Here is a 19,089-nt window from a genome sequence, read left to right as displayed (position 1 = left end):
CCTTAGAATAATGATACATAGCTGATAACAGGGATGACAGTGCATGAGACAGAAGAATAACTACGTTGACGAGAATTCACACCTGTGATTAACTGGTTTAGGCCACTGTGTGCACAATATATATTGTGCCAAAAAGGGGAAGAAAGATTCTTCATGTGAGAAGGCAGCACAGATGTGAACATCCACAGAGATTACAGCCCTCTCTTGCAGTTGAGTCTGGAGGGCATGGCTGACTGGATATTGAGATAAAAAATATGGGCAAAATTCTCCTCCTTTCACCAGCAAAGCACACTTGCTCTGGGGACTTCCTAGGAATATGTATTCCCATTCTGCTCCTGGGGTTATGTGCATATATGAGGTCTTCTATGGGAGTAGTAATACAAGAGGTGGAAAAAAAGAAAAAAGAGTTAGGAGCTACAGGAAATAAGAGAAGCCTGAGTAAAGAGTTATTGATTCATCTCTGATATGATTATTTTGTGTAAGTCTGTTGATTTCTGTAGTCAGTCCTGTGTAAAAATGAATGGGATTGCTATAAACTCACATTAAGGGCATTGTAAAAAGTTACTTCCAAGCTTACTACATAATATGGTGTCACATTTGAAGTCAATGGGGCTGTTTCTCTCTGTAACAGCCTAGTTCAGTAGCAAATGTTTGCAGGCTGGGCTCTAAGATATGAAAATATGATAAACACATCCAGCCTCTGAAGTACAGGTATGATAAGTTAACCTAGTTAGTGAACCCATGAGCTTGCAAATGACACCAGTTGCAGAAGAAAGTGGAGACTGAGTAGCACCAAAGAGAATGGATGGCTTTTTTATGTCAGCTGTTTGATGTAAACAGCCATGAGCCTGAGATGTATTCCCCAGAAGAGAGCAGAATGCGTCCCTGAATGTGGCATTTACAAAATAGGATTATATTTACAAGAGCTAAATGCAATACTAAAAGGGCAATAATTATTGTATAGGATAGCTATGTAGTAAATTTGGGATTTCATCACATTTGGGAATGTTGAACTTAAGTGGCAGTGAATGAATAAGCTCAAGGAGATGAGACAGAGCTGGCCTGGCGGAAAGTCATCCTACCTTCAAGCAGCTACTGTGCTATCTCCATACTCAACTGCCTTTGACAAAGTCCAGGGCATTAAAAGCCTCAATGATGCAGGCAGGTAGCCAGCACCTTGCAATGTACATTTCCATCTGAAAATAGCAACTACAATAACTGAAAGGAACAAAAACCCCATGTTTGTTTCTGAATTAATTTGCTGCCTGACTTATTTTGTTGGTATCTGTTCTTTCCACAGCTCTATCTGCACATCCTGTTTTGCTCTGCTCTTGCAGCTGGTCAGCAGATTTCATCTTTTTTTGTTGATAAATTTTAGTGTAGTTAAAAAAAAGAGATCATTATCACATGAATTAAAAAAAAATCCTGTTATAATCTTTTAAGCATGCCTTCTGAAAAATCATCCTTTATAATTCTTCAAGTCTCTTTAAAAGAAATACACAGCATCTTGCAGTAGCAAAGTTCAGTAGTGAACTTTCTGAGAGCACCACAGAAAAGCAGTGGAATGAAAAATACAGGATGAAGTCTGAGGCTATGATATTAGCATTTATAAGTCAAATACAGGTCTTGGAGTGCTTTTGTCAGAAGGCACCTGATGAAAATGTTAAGCTGTCTATAAACAGGGGGGCTCGTGTAAATGAGGGCATATGTGTTTTACAATTAAATGATCTAGACCAAATATCTTGAGTAGGGAATTAGAAGGTCATGTGACTAAGCTAGATACATAATCAGAAAGGTGAAACAATTGTCTCGTACATATCAGTTAGCTGATGCTCCTTAGCATGAATTTTAATAGTTTTTGTGATTATCTATCAGACATGCTTCTCCCAGAGCTACCACAAAACTATTTTGTAGAAGTATTAAATTACCTGCAAATATCATATAAGAAGATAGAAAGAAACTGATGTGCCTATATACAGGGTTTTTTTTGTTGCTGTTGTTGTTTGGGTTTGTTTTTTTTAAAAAAAGACCAGGACATTAGGGACAAGATACTAAAAAATAAGTAATATATATAAGGAACCAAGCCCTTAACTACCATAGACAACAAGATTTCTATCCTTAGGGATACAAATCATGACACATGAAATGAATGAAAACTTGTTTAAAAAACCCCAGATGCCACATTCAGTGAATAATAGTACAGCAGTCAGTTGCTCAGTCATCTTATTTTAACTTAGGATGTTTAAAACATATTTTTCCTATAATAGCAAATTTCTCATTTATGCCATTTGAAAGAAGAAATCCCTCCTTCCTGTTCTGTTAGTAGATGTTAATGATTAAAGAGCCAGTCTCAGTGACTGTCAAACAAACTGAACGGTGATTTCAAAAAATACAAGCCAAACAGACCAGAATAAAATCAAGCTTGTTTCATATAAATAAATTCAGACTACAGATAAACAGAATATTCAGCAATTAATATAGATATAATGAAGAAATCTAAAGTGCTAGTGGCAAGCCAGATGCACTCAGTAGCTCTGGATGGGTAACAGTGACAGTGTCCATATATCACTTGTCTACGTTGATCTACTCTCTCCTCTTTCCTCCTCCTGTTTCGCTCCTCGCCATCCTGTGTTGATATGAACCCCAAGTAAATTCTTTAGGGCAGGAATAGTGCCTTTTTTCTTAAGTGCCCATAGAGAGTCCAGTGTAAGCACTGCACATTGCTAGCTGCAGCTTGTGCAATATTGTTAATAGCAAATAACAATATGCGGCTGTTAGTTCTGATCAAAACATTAATTAAATTTTGAGTTATTGTTATCAGATGTTTCTGCATATGCTTATGGAGGCTCAAGATCAATGTATCTTCTGTATAAATCTGTTTATTTCTTTTAAAAAGGAATTCAGATTGAATAATTGTTCTGGGAGTGAAAAGATTTTTTTTTTCTCCTCAGCATAATAATTTTCTTGATGGTTATTCTTATCTCAGAGCTAACAGTAGAGTATCTGCTATTATTAGCATCCGGTAACCAGATACTTCCTGAGTTTCCATGTAATTGGGAACAAAACCGCACAATTTTAAATTCCACTATAATATTTAATTATATTACTTGATCGGGAAATCTTTTCACATAATGGTTATCTCCTCCTTCAAGAGGAAAACTTCAGGCATTTTGAATGAAAGGACAGATCTGCCACTTTAAATATGCTGGTGGTCCTTTTTTATACTGGTGAACACTTTGAAAGGCAGGATCTGGCTTTGTCCTTTCAGGAGGTTTTAAGGAAGTTTGTCACCTCAGAAGTAGGATACCAAAGCCAATATTTGGTTATATAATTATGAGAGATCTTTTTCTGTTTACAAACGTACAAACAATTTTCACAGGAGGGATAAATCCAGCCTGCCTTATCTTTTCTTATCAGAGTGAGCTATTAAGCGGCTTTGTAAAATAATTTATTCTCACTTAATTTGACATTTTATATTGGGAGCTAAGCATTTCCTTGGATTTTTTGGAGGGTTATCTTTATTACTTGCCTTCCCCCTCAGCATTCAGGCGAAACTGGATGGGATCCACTGCATTATTCATTGGTGATGTTGACATGACTCTGCCCCTTATCAGGTACTACTGGTCAACAGGTACAGTGATGGCACTCGGCTCCCTCAGATGTTTGCATATATTCATCTCTCTTGTTAAAATATGGACTACAGGACCAGAACCTGAGATATATAAAAATATTGGAAAGAGTTCCTATTTGCAAATTAAAAAAACCCCTTATGCTCTGAGAGCAAGTAGGCATTTCTCACAGAAGCAAAAAGGGAACTCCACCTTCCTCTTCTGAGTGGCCCATGGGCCACCTCCCCTCCTCTCAAGAGACTACTGAGTCTTCACGTCAGGTTACAGTCCTGCTTTTCTCATTGAAGCTTAATTAATGATGATTATATAATCCTCCCAAATGGAAAATCAAATCTCTTGTATTTGATTTAGCACAGCCAGTGACTCATGCAGTCACTCTGCAGAGCTCACATTGCTGTTTCGCTGGTCAGCCGCTCTCACTTGTGCACAGCTAATTCGAGGAGGGTTCGCTCATGTGCAGGCGGCTCGTGTCATGTCCCTGGTGTAGATACGGCTGCAGAAATGTCCTTGAAGCAGGGGTTACAGAGTACAGCGTCCCACACACCATCACTGGGACCAGTCCAAGTGTGGAGCCTCCTGCTAACCCTGGCACTGGGCTGTGCAGCTCCTTTAGCCTCCAGCTATGGCTGAGCCCAGGAGCTCTAGGGACAGTGATCTTCTGAAAGACTGAACACATGCCGTGAGCTATGTGAACTTTCCCGGGCAATTTCTGTGGTCTGCACATGCATCTCCCTGCCCATTCTGGGATGGTGGAAGACACCAGTGATGGCTCCTCTGGGGGAGTAGCATGGGTTTGATGAAGGTTGTGAGTGATCTAGTTCCCTGACAGCAATCCCGGTGACAAGTCACCTTGGTAGATATCAGGTATTTGTTCTACTTGAGCAGAAAAAAAAAATTCTCTTTGGCATCTCAGTACAATGGACTTCAAAGCCCCAGAGTTCCCTATAAAGTTAGGAAGAGCAGCTAAGCCCCTAACTGGCTTTCTAAGCCTCAGTCCTTCAATTTAATCCATTCAAACCCATTCCTATATGATGTTCTTAGCCATAAGTCACAATGCGATTAACAGAGAAGGTACAAGGGAGGAGGGAGGGGGGCAAGGTGACTGGGACCCCAGCACACATGAGCCCCTTCCCCCAAGAACCACCATTATATGAGCAATGAACAATAATAAAATGAGCCTAAGAAGATGATAATCCAAGGGAGGTTACATAAAAGGTTATGTGGAAGTAGAATAAAGCTAGTGACATTTCTGTTAAAGAGGGCATAAAAGGACCTACCAGTTCTTCAAAACATTAGTGAAGGTTAAGTGAGAAGGAAAGGTGAAAGATTCATTAGTATTGTCACTGCCACGACCCTACATTAATAAGAATGGAATAATTAAGTATCCTAATGGGATACAGCCTGCTCAGGGATAAAAGAGCATCCTCGGCCCCAGAGGCTCTGGTGTCCCTGTGGCAGGAATGAGCAGGCAGAGCGAACTCAGAGTACGCTCAGCAAACCATTGGAAACAAAGGTAGGATTTGGCATCAGGTGGCTAAAAAGGAATGGCAGAGTTTTGTATTTAGAGAAGAACATCCTGTATGTATCAGTCTCCCATGTGTAAAAACATGCTCACACTTCCACTGCTGTGAAAAGCTACAGGGAAAAGCATTCTTGAATACATTCATAAGGAACGTCTCCTGCTAATTAAGCTTAATTTACAATTTCTATCTTTCTCCCCTAGATAACTCTTTTCTTATCTTTAACTCAGCCTCCTTCCTCCACAAACACCTCCAAAAAGCAGGATTTGGGGCCAGCTGTTCCTACACATGTAGGATGAGAGCTGCCCTGTGAGTGATACGTCTCTCCCCCACCACCCTTCCCACCACTGTCTTTCTTGCCTGCTTGGCCTCACACCTGGAAGGGAGTTGGCTGGCGAACGAGTATTTATTTAATGGAAGGAAGAAGGGAGCAATTACTGGCAGGTCTGGCAGGTAGCAACCCTGGAGTGTGTGGGCTGGGGGGACGGTGCCCAATAATGGGGCACCCTGGGGTGTGGAGGGCCAAGCAGAGGTGGGAACACAGCCCACTGCTGCGCCCATCAGATGCTCAAAGGTGTCCGTGCTGCAAGTCCCCATGCCAAAGCACAGCTGCTCGCCCCCAGCTCTGGGGCTGGAAAGCTGCCCAAAGGGCAGCTGCATTCATACAGTGCTTGCTTGAGCTGATGTCCCCCATGCCTTGCTCAGGGTGCAGCTGGCTGACGTAAGAAGCCCAGTGGAGGTAACGACAGCCACTTTGGAGGTTTGCACCCTCCTCCAGGTGCTCACCCTGTCCTTGGCCCAAGGTTATCAGCTCCCAAGCAGAGTTTGCTGCTGCTACATTGCAAGTCCAGTGCACTTGCTTCCACCTTTGCCAAGAGGTGGTTTTGTGGCTGGATTAGGAGCCGGGGGCGGGGGGCAGAGAGGACCATGGGGAGACCCCCAGCCAAGGGGGAGCAGTGCTGGGGATGCACTGTTGAAGCAAATATTTCTACCAGGGTCTGCACTGAACTGGGAAAAGTAAAGTCAGGATGGGCAAGCTGCCATTCTGCGATGGGGAGAGGGGAAGGGGGCCAGGAGGCACCATCTCACAGAGTGGGGGCAAGGGCCATCCCCTCTCTATTAACTGGAGGGTCAGACTGCAGCAGAGACAGGAAGAAAGCGGAAGAGACAAAATAAAGTGGAAGACTTAGAAAAAGGTGGCACAAATTAAAACAAAATAAAAATATTGAAGCAGAAAGCATGTCCTACTTGAAAGCTGTAAGCTGGGGTCTTTGGAAAATGATTTGCTGTCTTCTGAAATCAATATGTTCCCATTTAGTTTATATGCATTAAGCTAGGGAAGATATCTGTAATTCAAGTTTTATCTTTCTTCTGAGAAATAGCCACTGATACAAATGCTGGAATATGAAATCCTAACGGGTAAGAGGGCAATATTAAGGTCACGCCAGAATAAAAGGCTGAAAATCCTTGAAGAAAATGGATCAGAAATTCCCCTGGTAGAAATGTATCTGTATGAGTCAGCACCTGAAATCCGGTTTCTGCTCTAGAAAACAGAACAGCTTGGTGTGTGCGTCTGTCAGGCAGCCGCATTTCACTTCATTCAAACTAGAAAGCATACAGGCAGTTACATTTTTTATACAAATAAAGCCTCAAATCAGATGGCACCAAACAAGAAATACATATCTCCATCCTGCACGTAGGTTTCTATTCTAGTCATGTGGAGCAAGAGCAGAAAGTTAAACGGGGACAGGGACAATTTTTTTTGCAGTGTGGCGTGCGGTTTTTGGAAAGCACGGTGGGGAATTTTTTTGCTGAGGATGACCTATTTGGAACAATACCAGCAACTTTGGAAATGCCACTCTGGAGTTCAATCAGGCAAGTAACTAAAGCAAACTTGGGCAGGCAGGAGAAGGGAAAGTAATAAAAGAGTATTTCATTTCTGACACTAATGGCTGTGCCCGTGGGGAACGGGTGAGGTGGAAATCTGCTCTTCATCCCTTGAAAGATGGTTTCCCTAGACTGACTGTGGTGCATTAGTGACTATGCCGACTGTATTTCTTTCCTTTTTTTGGGGGGGATTACTGGGTTCTGCAGTGCTGGAGAGGAATATAAAATGGCAGCTGGAGAGGGAAGCTACTCTGATGGCAGTGGCAGGGGACCCCTCACTGCAGTGAGGGGCAGGGGGTGCAGGCACTCAATTACGTGATGCTGCTGCCTTTCCCCAAAATATTGCAGAGAAGAGTGAGAGGGCAGATTTGGCAGATTATCAGTTCAGGCACAGAATTTGTGTTTAGTGTAAGCCAGCAGATAAAGTAGCAAGCTTATTATTTAGCTAATAGGTAGAGTCTTAGCACACAGTATTAGTAAGCTCAAACAAACCCTCCTCTGAACCTGTCATTATTTGTAAACTTACCCAGAGTCCAGGATCACTGCTAACAAGTGAAGGGCAGTAACAAAAGCAACTAACACAATTTTACTCTTCATAGGTATTCATCCAGCTATTGCAGATCAGCAGTGAGATCCATGTGAAGCAAAATTTACCCCATAATGTTAAAAATAGTCCTTTCAGTTGAAAGCCTGTCTTGTTCAATGGAGCAATACTTAGATTTTATTTTACACAGCTAAAGTAACATTTATACAACAATTAAAGCTTACCATTGCTGTAAGACCGAAAATTTCCTACAAATTTTATGTATTCATATGTTGGAAATTCCTTTGGGTTCAAACTTCCTCTCAGAAGATGACAATAAAACTCTAATTCATTGTCAGCTGGATTGTTAAAAGAAGAAGAAGAAGAAATAAATATACTATTTAAGCTAAACACAACCAACGGTGTCTTCCAACCCCAATCTTGCAACTGGCAGCACAAGAGCAGCTTGTTACCACTCAGAGTCCTATACACCGATGTGCTATACCTTGCAGGATCAGAGCCTCTGCAAGGCATGGCCTTGCAGGGATGCAGGTTGTTCAGGGCTGTGCACAGGTCTGCCTGCAGCTCAGGGACAGCCTTAGAGACTAACTTACCCTTCTCTTACACCACCTTCATCACAGGAGTTACACTGCCATAGCATCAGCGTAGCGAAGGGGAGAATTGGATCCTTCATTTATAGCTTTTTTCTATCTAGGCTTTTCACAACTCACAGCTGTCCTACATCTTATGTTGGAAAACTATGCCTAATTACCTCAAAATATCTATTAAATTAACTTTGGCATACTAGCTATCAGCTGCAAGTTTTGTATATACAGTAGATTAAGCAGCTGTATGTCTTACATTATCGTGTGTTTTCTGGTTTCCTATGTCTTACCTCCTAGAGTCAATAAGGGTGAGGTGAGTAAAAGTGTTTTTAAGTAAAACAACATTCAATCTGAAAAAGAATGACAATGATTTTACAGATACTTTTCCACTATAATGCAAACCAAAGGTATGCAACATTAGCATATCTCTGAACAGCATCTTACTTGAACAGGCTGAAATATCAATTAAGATGTGATTTGTCTCAGGTGAACTCTCAGTTTCCATCAGCTAACCTATTTTCCTTAGCTGTCTCAAAAGATACGATATTTAATAATTAACATAACTGCAAGTAGTCTTAGCCTAGTAAAATAAAGGCAATGAGTTTCATTTAAAAATAGAACCAAAGGGCCATTCCAGGTGGCAAGATCTTTTTAAAAGGCTATGAACCTAAGTTTTATATTGCACATCCCATTAAAAAATCTTCCTGAGAGACAATTTTTATCCTGCCCATGCTTTTTCATTTACTGGGGAAGATAAATAAAACTTACTTTTTAGGTAGTCCGATGAGGCAGAATCTGTCATAAGCATACAAGAAGATAACATCTTATAAATTTCTGAATGTTCTTGTTCTGGGAGGAAATTTAACAAATTCTGATCCAAGACATCACACTGTAAATAAAAAGAACCTTTGAGAAAAATAGAAATATCACGACAAGCAACACTTGCAAAGATGCACAGCAATGTGGATGCAAAGCCTGTGGAAGTTGACAGGAGTTTTCCCACTGATTTCCAGGGACTCCTGACAAAGCCTAAAACAGAGACGAAACTGCTGGGCTTCACTGTGGGCTGGTTCTCAGCTTAATTCTCAGCACTCAGCGATGCTTCTCTAATGTTTCTCAGAGACCACCAAATGCATCTGGTCTGTCCATACGATTAAATGAAAAGCCCTGGGAGTGAGCTGAAAAATGGGTGCCTGGCTCCCCATACTGCTGACCAGCTCCATGCACAGGCCTGTTGTGGACCATTGGAGCTTGCTCTCTCTCTGGCAAACCCCGATTAGTGGGAGCAGTGGGGCTGGGAGTCACCCTGGGCCACCAGCCCCAAGAGCTTGGGTCAGTCCCAGATCCAGCCCCTCCCTGGGGGGGTCCCCTCAGCTCCTGGGAAGTGCCCTTGGGGCAGCAGCCGTTTCTTCCCCCTTCTTGCATCCTGGCTGGTGGGATCAGGGAGAAGGGGACTCCCCAGTCTGGACATCACTTTGCAGCAGTCCTCAGGAAGGGGGTCTTCACAGCACAAGCCCTTTAGCCAGACATGGGCTGAATGTCCAGGTGTCTCCAGCCCCATGGTCAGCTGGCACAAACCTGAAATTCATCCAAAATCTAGGTACTGAGATTTGAGAATGGAAAGAGGAGATAGATTTGGGCAAAAGGCCATGACTGCCCCAGTCTGGAGAAGACAAAGTCTGTCACAGGGTTGCCAACAGGAAGGTCTCACTGTTTCAGCATGGTGGCTAACCTAACACTAGAAGACTGTATCTGAAAGGAAGTCCTGAGATAAGTGACCCTCTAATGGCACTGACTTACATCTATCTCACTTGAGACTACCTCGGGCTGAGCTGGCACACTGACACAGCTTTGTGTGTCGTCAGAGCAGCTGCTATGAGACTGTACAGTTGTGTTGAAAATATGTTTGCCCTGTATGAGACTGCCAAGTTATTAATCATCATCATTTATTTATGTGTTTACGTAAGATTGCACTTTGGTTTCCCTCTGCTTCCTACCCATGCCTGCTGTTCTGTGTGGAATTCCTGTTTAGAATAGTGAAATGCATTGAGTATACTTTGAAAATCAGAGTGCTATGCTTTATACACTTATCTTGATGCAATAATATATCACTTTAGATTATTCAGTTATAAGTATTTATTACATGTGCTCGTTACTTGAATATTCCTTTTGTGAAGACTACTTGAAAACTGGTTTTGTGACTTTAGTGTATACCTTATTAATATGCATCCTACTGATACAGTATGTGATTAAGTTTATATATATGTATAAGTACATATATACATACACTATATTTATATCATGTATATATATTTATTTTCTATATATACACACATTATATTTATATTTACACAAAATATACTACATTGTTCATGTAATTTTGGGCATATGAAGAAAGAGTACCTGACGGGAAACCGCAGTGGTGAGTCCTGTTCAAGGCTTATGATAAAATCTCAGAAAAGTAATTTTTCCTTCTCATTCCCTTTCTACCTGTAAATGGTAGATAATGATACTTATCCACCAGTTTCACATAAGTCTCATGGAGGTTAATTAATCTCCCATGCACTCAGCAGTAACTGTAGAAGGACTAGATGTGAGCTGTTACTGCTCCTTAAACTTACAATTGCTTCTTCAGTGACCTGAGGATGTACCCCCTTTTGTCTCCATACTGTGACCAAGCTCTGATTCAAAACCTATTATCAGTTCTACAGTGTCATTTCTGTTTAAGGTGATAGCTGCAGAGGCCTGCGACTACACCTACAGTTGGAGTTGCAAGAGCCTTTTGTTCCGCACGCCCCTCAAAGCAACCTCCTGCCCTGAGCACCAGCTATTCATTGATTTGTAAGTCCTGGCATTTATATTTTTGCCACCATCATGTACCACATCCAGAATTTAATGTTTGGTTTGCATCTTTACTGTTAGGAAATATCAACTTTTAAATGAGTTTGAAAAAAATAATAAGGTATCTACTTCTTACTGTGTTTCACAACTCTTGCCTCCTGCAGAGCATAGGCACACCTGTAAAGCAGTGCACGGAACAGAATTTCTGGATCTTGTATGTATCAAGACTCCAACAATGTTCTTGAATCAATATGTCAATCAAGAATATATTGACAGGTCAAATAGAGAGAAGGAAGCAAATATTACATGGTCTCGCTGGAGCTGTAGGAAATGCCAGGCAGGCTATTCAGAGCTAATTCTGCACCAGACCCAAAGAGCAGGAATCTGGTGCCATGGCTAAAAGGTGACCAGAGATGGACAAAATTTGATCACCACAGACAAAAATGTATCAGTTGGAGGCGAATGGTTTGCAGCTTTGTCTAAATATTCTAATTATTCTGCAGCGGGCAGTTCTGCCCTGCTGGCAGACACAGCTACAAAACATTGCTGAATGAGACAGGCAAAGTAGATAAAAGATAAATTACAGTGACTGTGAGTAAAGTGGTTAGATGAACTACGTTAATGCATATTTATGCTGCTAAGCTTGGAATCTACTCTGCACCTTGGAATCTGTGGATCCTACTAACAGAAACATCTGAATATTTACCCCTGATAGCTATGGCAGGCAAAGAAACAACAGTTTTGCATACATGGATGCTAGTCCATTCTAAAAACAATACACACTAAATTTACCCTAAGTTCTGCAATCATTTGATATATAGCTTAAATATCTGTGCAGTTTCAACAAAACACCTGTACTCCAAAATAGAGCTCCTTCACCTTTTCATTGCTTTTTGGAGAGGCAAGGAGGAAATATGATGAATTATTCCTGCTGCAGGGAAAAAAAGCAGGGGAACCGAGCAACCTGGTCACTACAGGAATGGGAAGGTGAAAGGCTGCAAACAAGACAGGCATCTTTCCCATCAACCCAAAAGATCAACATAACTCTGCTCTCAAGTGCTGGGATTTGGCCCCTACATCAATCTGTATATCCTGCACAGGGTAGCCTATTGCTACCCTGTTAATGGCAACACAGTATGCAAAACGTTTGCACACTATAAGGTGCTATGTCCTGGATTTTTCCACCCTGACATTTAACTTAAGTGCCCAACACACCAGAGCAGCTGCCTGGGTAGCCCCTGGGGAGAAAGAGGCCCCACAGGAGAAGCTCATCCCTGCCAGGGACCTCCTGCCTTTGCACAGCCACCTCCTCTCCAACCCTAGAGGAGCCGCGCGTGGGCAGGCACCAAGTGTGGACCCCTCGGCTACGGGACTAAATCTGGGTGAGATGGACACCACTCTCCCAGTCCGTGACCAGGTACAGCACCTTCTGTCCAAGTCCATGGACAGGCAATGTCCATGAGAAAGCTGCATCTCCTCCTGTTGGTTGGAAATAGTCACTCTGCTGCCTGTGTTTAACTGTTTCACTCAACAAAGGAGCCAAGAAGGGGAAGGGAGGACCCTCCTCCAGAGACTGCATAGTCTTGGGGTCATAGTGTACCATCTGACTGGCAAATGGTATGAGTTGTGACCAGATTTCCAGGACTTCACTTCAACTATAGTCAATCTTACCATGTGAGCTAAACCTCTTTATAACAATCAACCCTAGGAGTAGCCTCCAGATGTTGTAATAACAAACTATTTAGAATTACAACAGAGGAAGTTTGTGTTTGAAAATGCTCCATAGAACTTAGGGAAGCTGTATTAAAGAGAATTGGATATATTTACTCTCAGCACCAGAGTCTTTCATGATTTTAATGAAAGAAAATACATCAGATTTCTTGATAGGGGCCCTCAGAGAGCCCTGCTCCGCATTCTGCCCAGTTTTGCTTTCCTTTCAGTGCTCAAAGCAGAAGATTTGCAGAGAATTTTTTTCCCTGCAGTCACAGAGAAGAAAGAATTGGTATTTTGTCCCTCAAACAGTGACTGACTTTAGCTTACAAATAGATCCTGAAGGTAAGCAAAATAAGCCACATAGATTTTCCAGATAGCACTCTGATCAGTTTTAAAACTTAAAAAGACATATGGAAAGGGCAGCATGGGACTAAAATGCCCAATATGCACCTAACTCAACTCTCAGTTGGGCCCCTGCCCACGGCTGTAGCGATTTGCCGACCTCAGGCAGGCAGAAGCCTTTATTGCTTGCTCAGCTGCAGTCTCTGGGATGCACATTTCAGATCTCACAGGATCTGAAATGTGTCTTCTTGAAGAGCAATACTTTCCTGCAGCAGATCTACTGTCTCCACTAAGAATCAGTATTTGGAAGGGATAGAAAAGAAACCCCTAAACCATGAAAGACAAGGAAATTCCATTGAAATCAGTAAGTGTATGAAGACCCAACAGGATGCATGCAGGACAGGGCTCTCGCTGAAATGAAGGCAAATGTCAGAAGATAGTCAACTACTGGTTTTCTCAACTGTTGAGGATTAAAGAAAAATCAAATAGGTAGATTCAGCTCGATCTGTTGTTGCATAGCAATATTCCTGCATTTACCAGGAGCCTTTCATCAGGTTCCTCTTGTCTCAGAAGGAAATAATTTTTGTTCATATTACAGCAAGGTAGTGTGTGTGAAATACATCTGTCTGGGTGGAAAATAGAACACGTATTTGGTGAAAAAGTAAATGAGAGAAAAAGAATTGTAATTTTCCTAAGAACATGGCAGGGGGTGTGGTACAATAATGATCTGGCAGCTATTTTTTTCTCCTGGGCATATATTTATTCGAGACCAAGCTACTAAAAATGAGTGTGACGATTAATCCTTAATTATTGTGCCATTTCTCCTAGAGCAGCCTTAGCAACAGGAGCAGGGTTCAGAGTGGTCCCTCTCCCCTGTTCCTCCAGCCCAAGTGAGCACACAGACGAGTGTCTCCCACAGCAAGACCCAGCAGCCCAGAGATAAAACAGGCCCTATGTGCTGAATCTGAGCACCGAACATCGGGTCCACCAGCACTTCCCAGGAGTGGGGTGTGCTCCTCTTGGGAAAGCACAGCTGAGCTGCAGGGACAGCTCGGCAGCAGCCCCCGGCTAATTCTGAATTCAATGGGGTTTTTGTCCTTTACCTCCCTGGGAGCAGAATAAGGCCCTTAACAAGTTCCTCGATGGGCTGCCAGTGGCACTGGTGCTATTCTCTGCTAGCTTAGAAATCAGAGATGGAAAAGATCAGCCAGGTCACCCTGTCCCTCCCCTGGCCAGAGTATTCCCGCAGAGCTTTTTCCATTCAAGCTGAAGTGCCTCATAGCAACAAAAACCTGAAGGGTATGAATCAGGTGGAGAGAGAACAGAGCTGATCAACAGCAGCTGCCAGCATAACGCAGGGACAAAACCCCTCACTGCATTTTCAGGAGAACACACACACCCTTCCCTCCCTGCCCCTGCTTTTTACACCTGTTTCTAAAAACGCAGGGCCTGATCCTGCAATGTGTAGTAGAAAAGCCAATGACAGAATTACTCACCGGTAAATGCCCTAGAAGAGGTGTGATGCTGTCAGACACATAAATGATGCTTCCACCTGTGGTTACTGCTATAATGAATCCATCTAATGCCTAAGGAAAACAGACAAGTGGAGAGCGCTTTAATAGGAACAAGTGGTGTGAACAGGACGTCTCATCGTCTGTTGATCAAAATAGTTTGACTTCAGCACCATATTGTTATTGAGTTGTAGGAACGTTATCTCAAGTTGCAGAACAGTAATTCTCTGATTTTACAGTCTGATTTAACTTTTACAACACTCTTTGTAGTCTAGTAAGACCTACTATTGAAGCAACAAAGGGCTCACAGGAACATTTCATGTCTCAGTTTTTAAATTAATCACACATTTTAATAATGCAAAATGACTAAGACTGGATCCCTTGGAAGTTATTAAAATGAACATTTGAGCTCTGTGTAAATATCAAAGGACGATGAAAGGATGCGGTCCTATCTCAAAATGGTACTTCTCTGCAAACCCCATAAATCTCAGTTTGTATTAATGTAACGTTGTATATTACTGGGCTTTCATGTAAGTAAAAGCAATGCAAATGATCAAATAATCCTTAGCCTGAGTTTTAATTGAGTGATTTACTTTAAAGGTCATGATATTAGATTACTCATTCCAAGAGAAATTCACCCTTCTGCAATTTCTTCCTTCAGTCCCACCTTGCGGTAAATTCCTTCACTCCTAGGACTGAAGGGGAATGTCAACCTTATTCCCATCCTCTGAACAGGAGCGATTTCACCTTCAAAATCAGTTTCTTCTTTAGTCTAAGATGCAAAGTTTTGAGCTAAATGTTGTTCAAATTTAAATCTAAGTAGATTTCTAGATCTAAAGCAACCTACTGTGAGTAGAACCCCTCCCAAAATTAAGACTCAAAAGTAAGTGTTCAGAGACTATATTAAAACCCTCCTATTGTAATTAAGGAGTCGCTGGTGAAGCTCCCAATGCCTTCAAGTGGAGCAGGTCTGGGTCCCTTCTGTCAGTTCACTGGTGATCTGGAGTCAGTGTTGCCTGCAGTATTTGAGCAGTATGGGCACTGCAAGCACGACTGAATCAGAGCAGAGTTCAACTGTACTCCAGAAGCAACACCTGTTCCGGAGACAGGTGTACTGCAAACAGCCTGATCAGGGTGCCACGGCATTGCAAAACTTTACTGCAAACCCAGGCATGCCTCCAAGCCAGACTAGCGGTTGGTCCTGTGAGTCGCAGTGCATCCTTTCCCCCCACCCCCGCTGACTTAAATACGGGAAAGAATTCTGAGAGCACTGGAAAATGCTAATTGTTTTTCAAAAAAAGAGGAAAACACAAAGCCTTGAATAAAGACACAAACATATGTTCCTTTTTCCAGAGAATGCAGAGCACCCACAACTATTTAAGTCAATGGGAATCTGCTGGTGCTACAATCCTTTGAAAAGCAGGTCAATAACTTATACCCCAGTAGAAAAGCGTGCATTTAGCATCTCTGAAAACCCTCCAGCTGCTGTAGTTAGTTTGATTTTGTTAATCTAAGTGCAGAGAATATGTTTTTCTTTAGTGTAGTACATTCAAGCTGTTTTCTAAAAAAGCATGATAGCTGTTAACCCATAGAAGAGAGCAGTGGTTTTAAAAGACAGCTGGATTGTGCATGTTACTATGGTGAAGGTTGTTGGGTTTTTTTTAAATCAAGTCTTTATTTCATATCCAATGCAAATTATACAAAGTGACTCACATCAGAATTCTGTGGTAAAATCAAGTTAATGTATGCATACATAATTCGATTTTTATTTACTTGCAACTGGTCCTTCCAACATTAAGAGGGCATAGCCCTCTTCAAAGATTTCACTACTGCAACAGTCCTAGATGAACAGAGCCTAATGCCTACTCTTATGTAATTTGATGACAGCCTTTTCAATGGGGTAAGAAAAGGCCATTTTCAGGAAAGCTGATGTATTACTGCAGTCAATTATGTTCTGATTCTTTTAAATCAGGGCTTGAAAAAACACTCCCCATCTTTTAACAACAGGACAGGAAAAACTTCAAGCAGTCTTGTCCAAATGTTAATAAAATAAGATTAGTAGAAAGGCAAAAAAGCAGAGAATGATGAACAGCTGGCTCAACAGGACATCCCAAATCTCAGTGTTATCTTGAAGGGCGTGGAAAATCACAGTAGCAAGAAGGTGATTTATAAGCTGGGAAACTAAAAGCAATTGTTTTAATCTAAAATTGTGTGGCATACAAGTAGAATCAACAAAGGCTCAGCCAGTCAAGACAACTGCCAATTTATTGCTATCTGAGGGAAATATTTCAGTGCAGACTGGAGTTATGTATGTTATGTTCCTGTGCACTGAGATGGGAATGGGTGGTTGTCAGCACAATGGGAGCAAAGCATCTCATAACACTGGACCAGGGGAGTCTCTTCACAACAAACTGCAATGGTCGAGGGACTGCCAGACCCTGGGGGCCAGCAACTTGCCCTGGCTTCGTGCCACCCCTTGCTGGGTCAAGCTGCTCCCCAGCATCCCTCCCTGCCCTCAGCCAGAGCCTGGATCGCACCCCACATTCACATCATTTGTGGGAGGAGGAGAAGCTTGTTCTCAAAGGACACTGCATGGCCATGCAACTTCCACATGCTTAGTATGGGAGAAGATCCTTAATAAAGAAGGTTCTAGCTGTTACTGAGAGAGGAAAATACATTTTAGCAGCTCATTTGCATTTCATCTCGAACGTACATAAATGCCATTGAGTCACCTCCCTTCAAATCCCAGCTAGCGTTAAAAGCACCTATGGTATAATTTAAAGGTAATTTAAAAACTATCATTGCAAAATAACCCTGCTCCCTGTTAGAATAAAAAGTGTTTGATAAGGGCCTTGAAAATCATTAGAGTGGAAGTATTAACTGTATCAAACCAAGAGAAGCTGTCAGGTTTTATCTGCTTGTACAGCACCTAGCACTAGAGGGACGTGACACTTGCTTTTTAGGTGCCAGTCTTGCATAAATATTAGGTAATAATAATGCCTTCCAAGAACTGGAGAAAAACTGCTGCGTGTCCTTTTCCTCACCTCTGTTTGTAAAAATAAAATGTAATCTGTGATTTGAATCTCTCCCCTGGATTGCATTTCTTAAGAGTCCCTGTGCAGCTTTGCAGGCTGCGGCAGCATGGTGCAATGGCACCATCGAGAGTGAAAAGCAACACATATGGGGACTCTAATCCCTCACCCCAGTGACAGCTCTGTTTGATGGTCAAAGACAGCAGTACCTGAAACCTCCTCTTTTGGAACTGCAGATGACATTTTATTCTAGATGCATGGGCATTTCCATGACTGCTAGACAAAATTAGGAAAGGTATATATGCATGTTCACCTCTAACATCAGCTGGGTGAATTCTTCGTTGCTGAGAAATGAAGGCTTCCAGTCCTGCTGAATTTCAGAAATCTCCGTCTGTGCTGAGACTTCTAGACAAATAAAACATTTCAATGTTTTAAATTCAAAGAAATTTGTATCTTGCAAGACTATATATGAGTTGCTATTAAAAGATAGAAATCATCTTTATATTCAAAGAATGCAGTTTTCAAGCATGGGTTTTGCATACAGAGACAGTAACAGCTATCTAAACTGGGCCTGATCCTGAAATGTTTTCCTCATTTTTAACTCAGCTCAATTTGAACTGACTTTAGTGGGAGCCTGTATTCACATAGCCATTGGCCTCAATCAGAATTACTTAGGTATTGATCAAAAGATAAAACCACTTTGCATGAAATTAAAATCAAGGAAAGGATTAGCATGTGTCAAATTGATATTTACAATTTACAGCTTCAAAATTGGAATGCCAGAGAGCTAGGGTTCAGCCTACAGCTTGTATGCCAAATTTGGAGCAGCAAAAAAACTCCTTCAGAGGAGCTCCAAAGGGCTGTGACCCCACACATCAGAGTTATTGCTCCGTTCTCCAAACTGCGAATGAAACATGAGCATTTGCTCCAGCCTCACACCGGAGTACTGGCATCTCGTCCCAAATCCTGCTCAGAGTGGAGGGTCTTCTGCACTGTCAGCCTGTGAGGACCACCCTGCTGTGTGAGACACCAGGGGGTTTTTGCACCACTGTTGGCCAAGCCTGGCCCTGCAGCAGCCTGAGGATGCTCATTCCCCAAGGGCTTTCCATGGACGGGTGCAGGGACACCGGGGTAACAAGTCACATCTTTGCACTGAAACTGGCGACCATACTGGGGGTATCTGGGTGTACCGTGGTGGGCCATTTCCTGCCAAAAACAGCCACTCACGTTAGCTCTACCTGAGTCAGACAGGGTTATGGGGGACAGATCTTATAATTTAGAGAGACTTGAGCTGGTTTTGTTCACTGCTCGCTCTGCTTGTCTGAGTGCTCCCTCATTCAGTTCTAGTAGTGAGGGGATGCTGAACGCAGCCTGTCTTCTCCTTTCAGTGCTGCCTCCTAATTAATCCTACTGATTAACACTTCCAGAGCATGTAATACCCAACACCTCCTATTTGGAGCACATAGGCAAACTGGCCAGAGAAATG

At 42.2% G+C, this 19,089-nt stretch overlaps 1 protein-coding gene across 5 annotated transcripts in view; it reads right to left on the bottom strand.

Annotated features, from left to right (window-relative positions):
- Positions 1-19,089, bottom strand: part of NPAS2 (neuronal PAS domain protein 2) — a 108,315-nt gene that overhangs the window by 28,081 nt on the left and 61,145 nt on the right. For all 5 annotated transcript variants that reach the window (XM_074815097.1, XM_074815096.1, XM_074815099.1 and 2 more), the window contains 4 exons: positions 17,917-18,008; positions 14,557-14,646; positions 8,933-9,053; positions 7,805-7,918 (listed from right to left, as the gene is read on the bottom strand). In XM_074815097.1, coding sequence (XP_074671198.1) covers positions 7,805-7,918; positions 8,933-9,053; positions 14,557-14,646; positions 17,917-18,008 — 417 coding nt within the window. The remainder of the gene's footprint in view (positions 1-7,804; positions 7,919-8,932; positions 9,054-14,556; positions 14,647-17,916; positions 18,009-19,089) is intronic.

The sequence above is a fragment of the Strix aluco genome, chromosome 2 (assembly GCF_031877795.1).
Source record: "Strix aluco isolate bStrAlu1 chromosome 2, bStrAlu1.hap1, whole genome shotgun sequence".
Taxonomy (NCBI): domain Eukaryota; kingdom Metazoa; phylum Chordata; class Aves; order Strigiformes; family Strigidae; genus Strix; species Strix aluco.
Note: the sequence above shows the minus strand (reverse complement) of the source record. Positions and strands in the feature narration are given on the sequence as shown.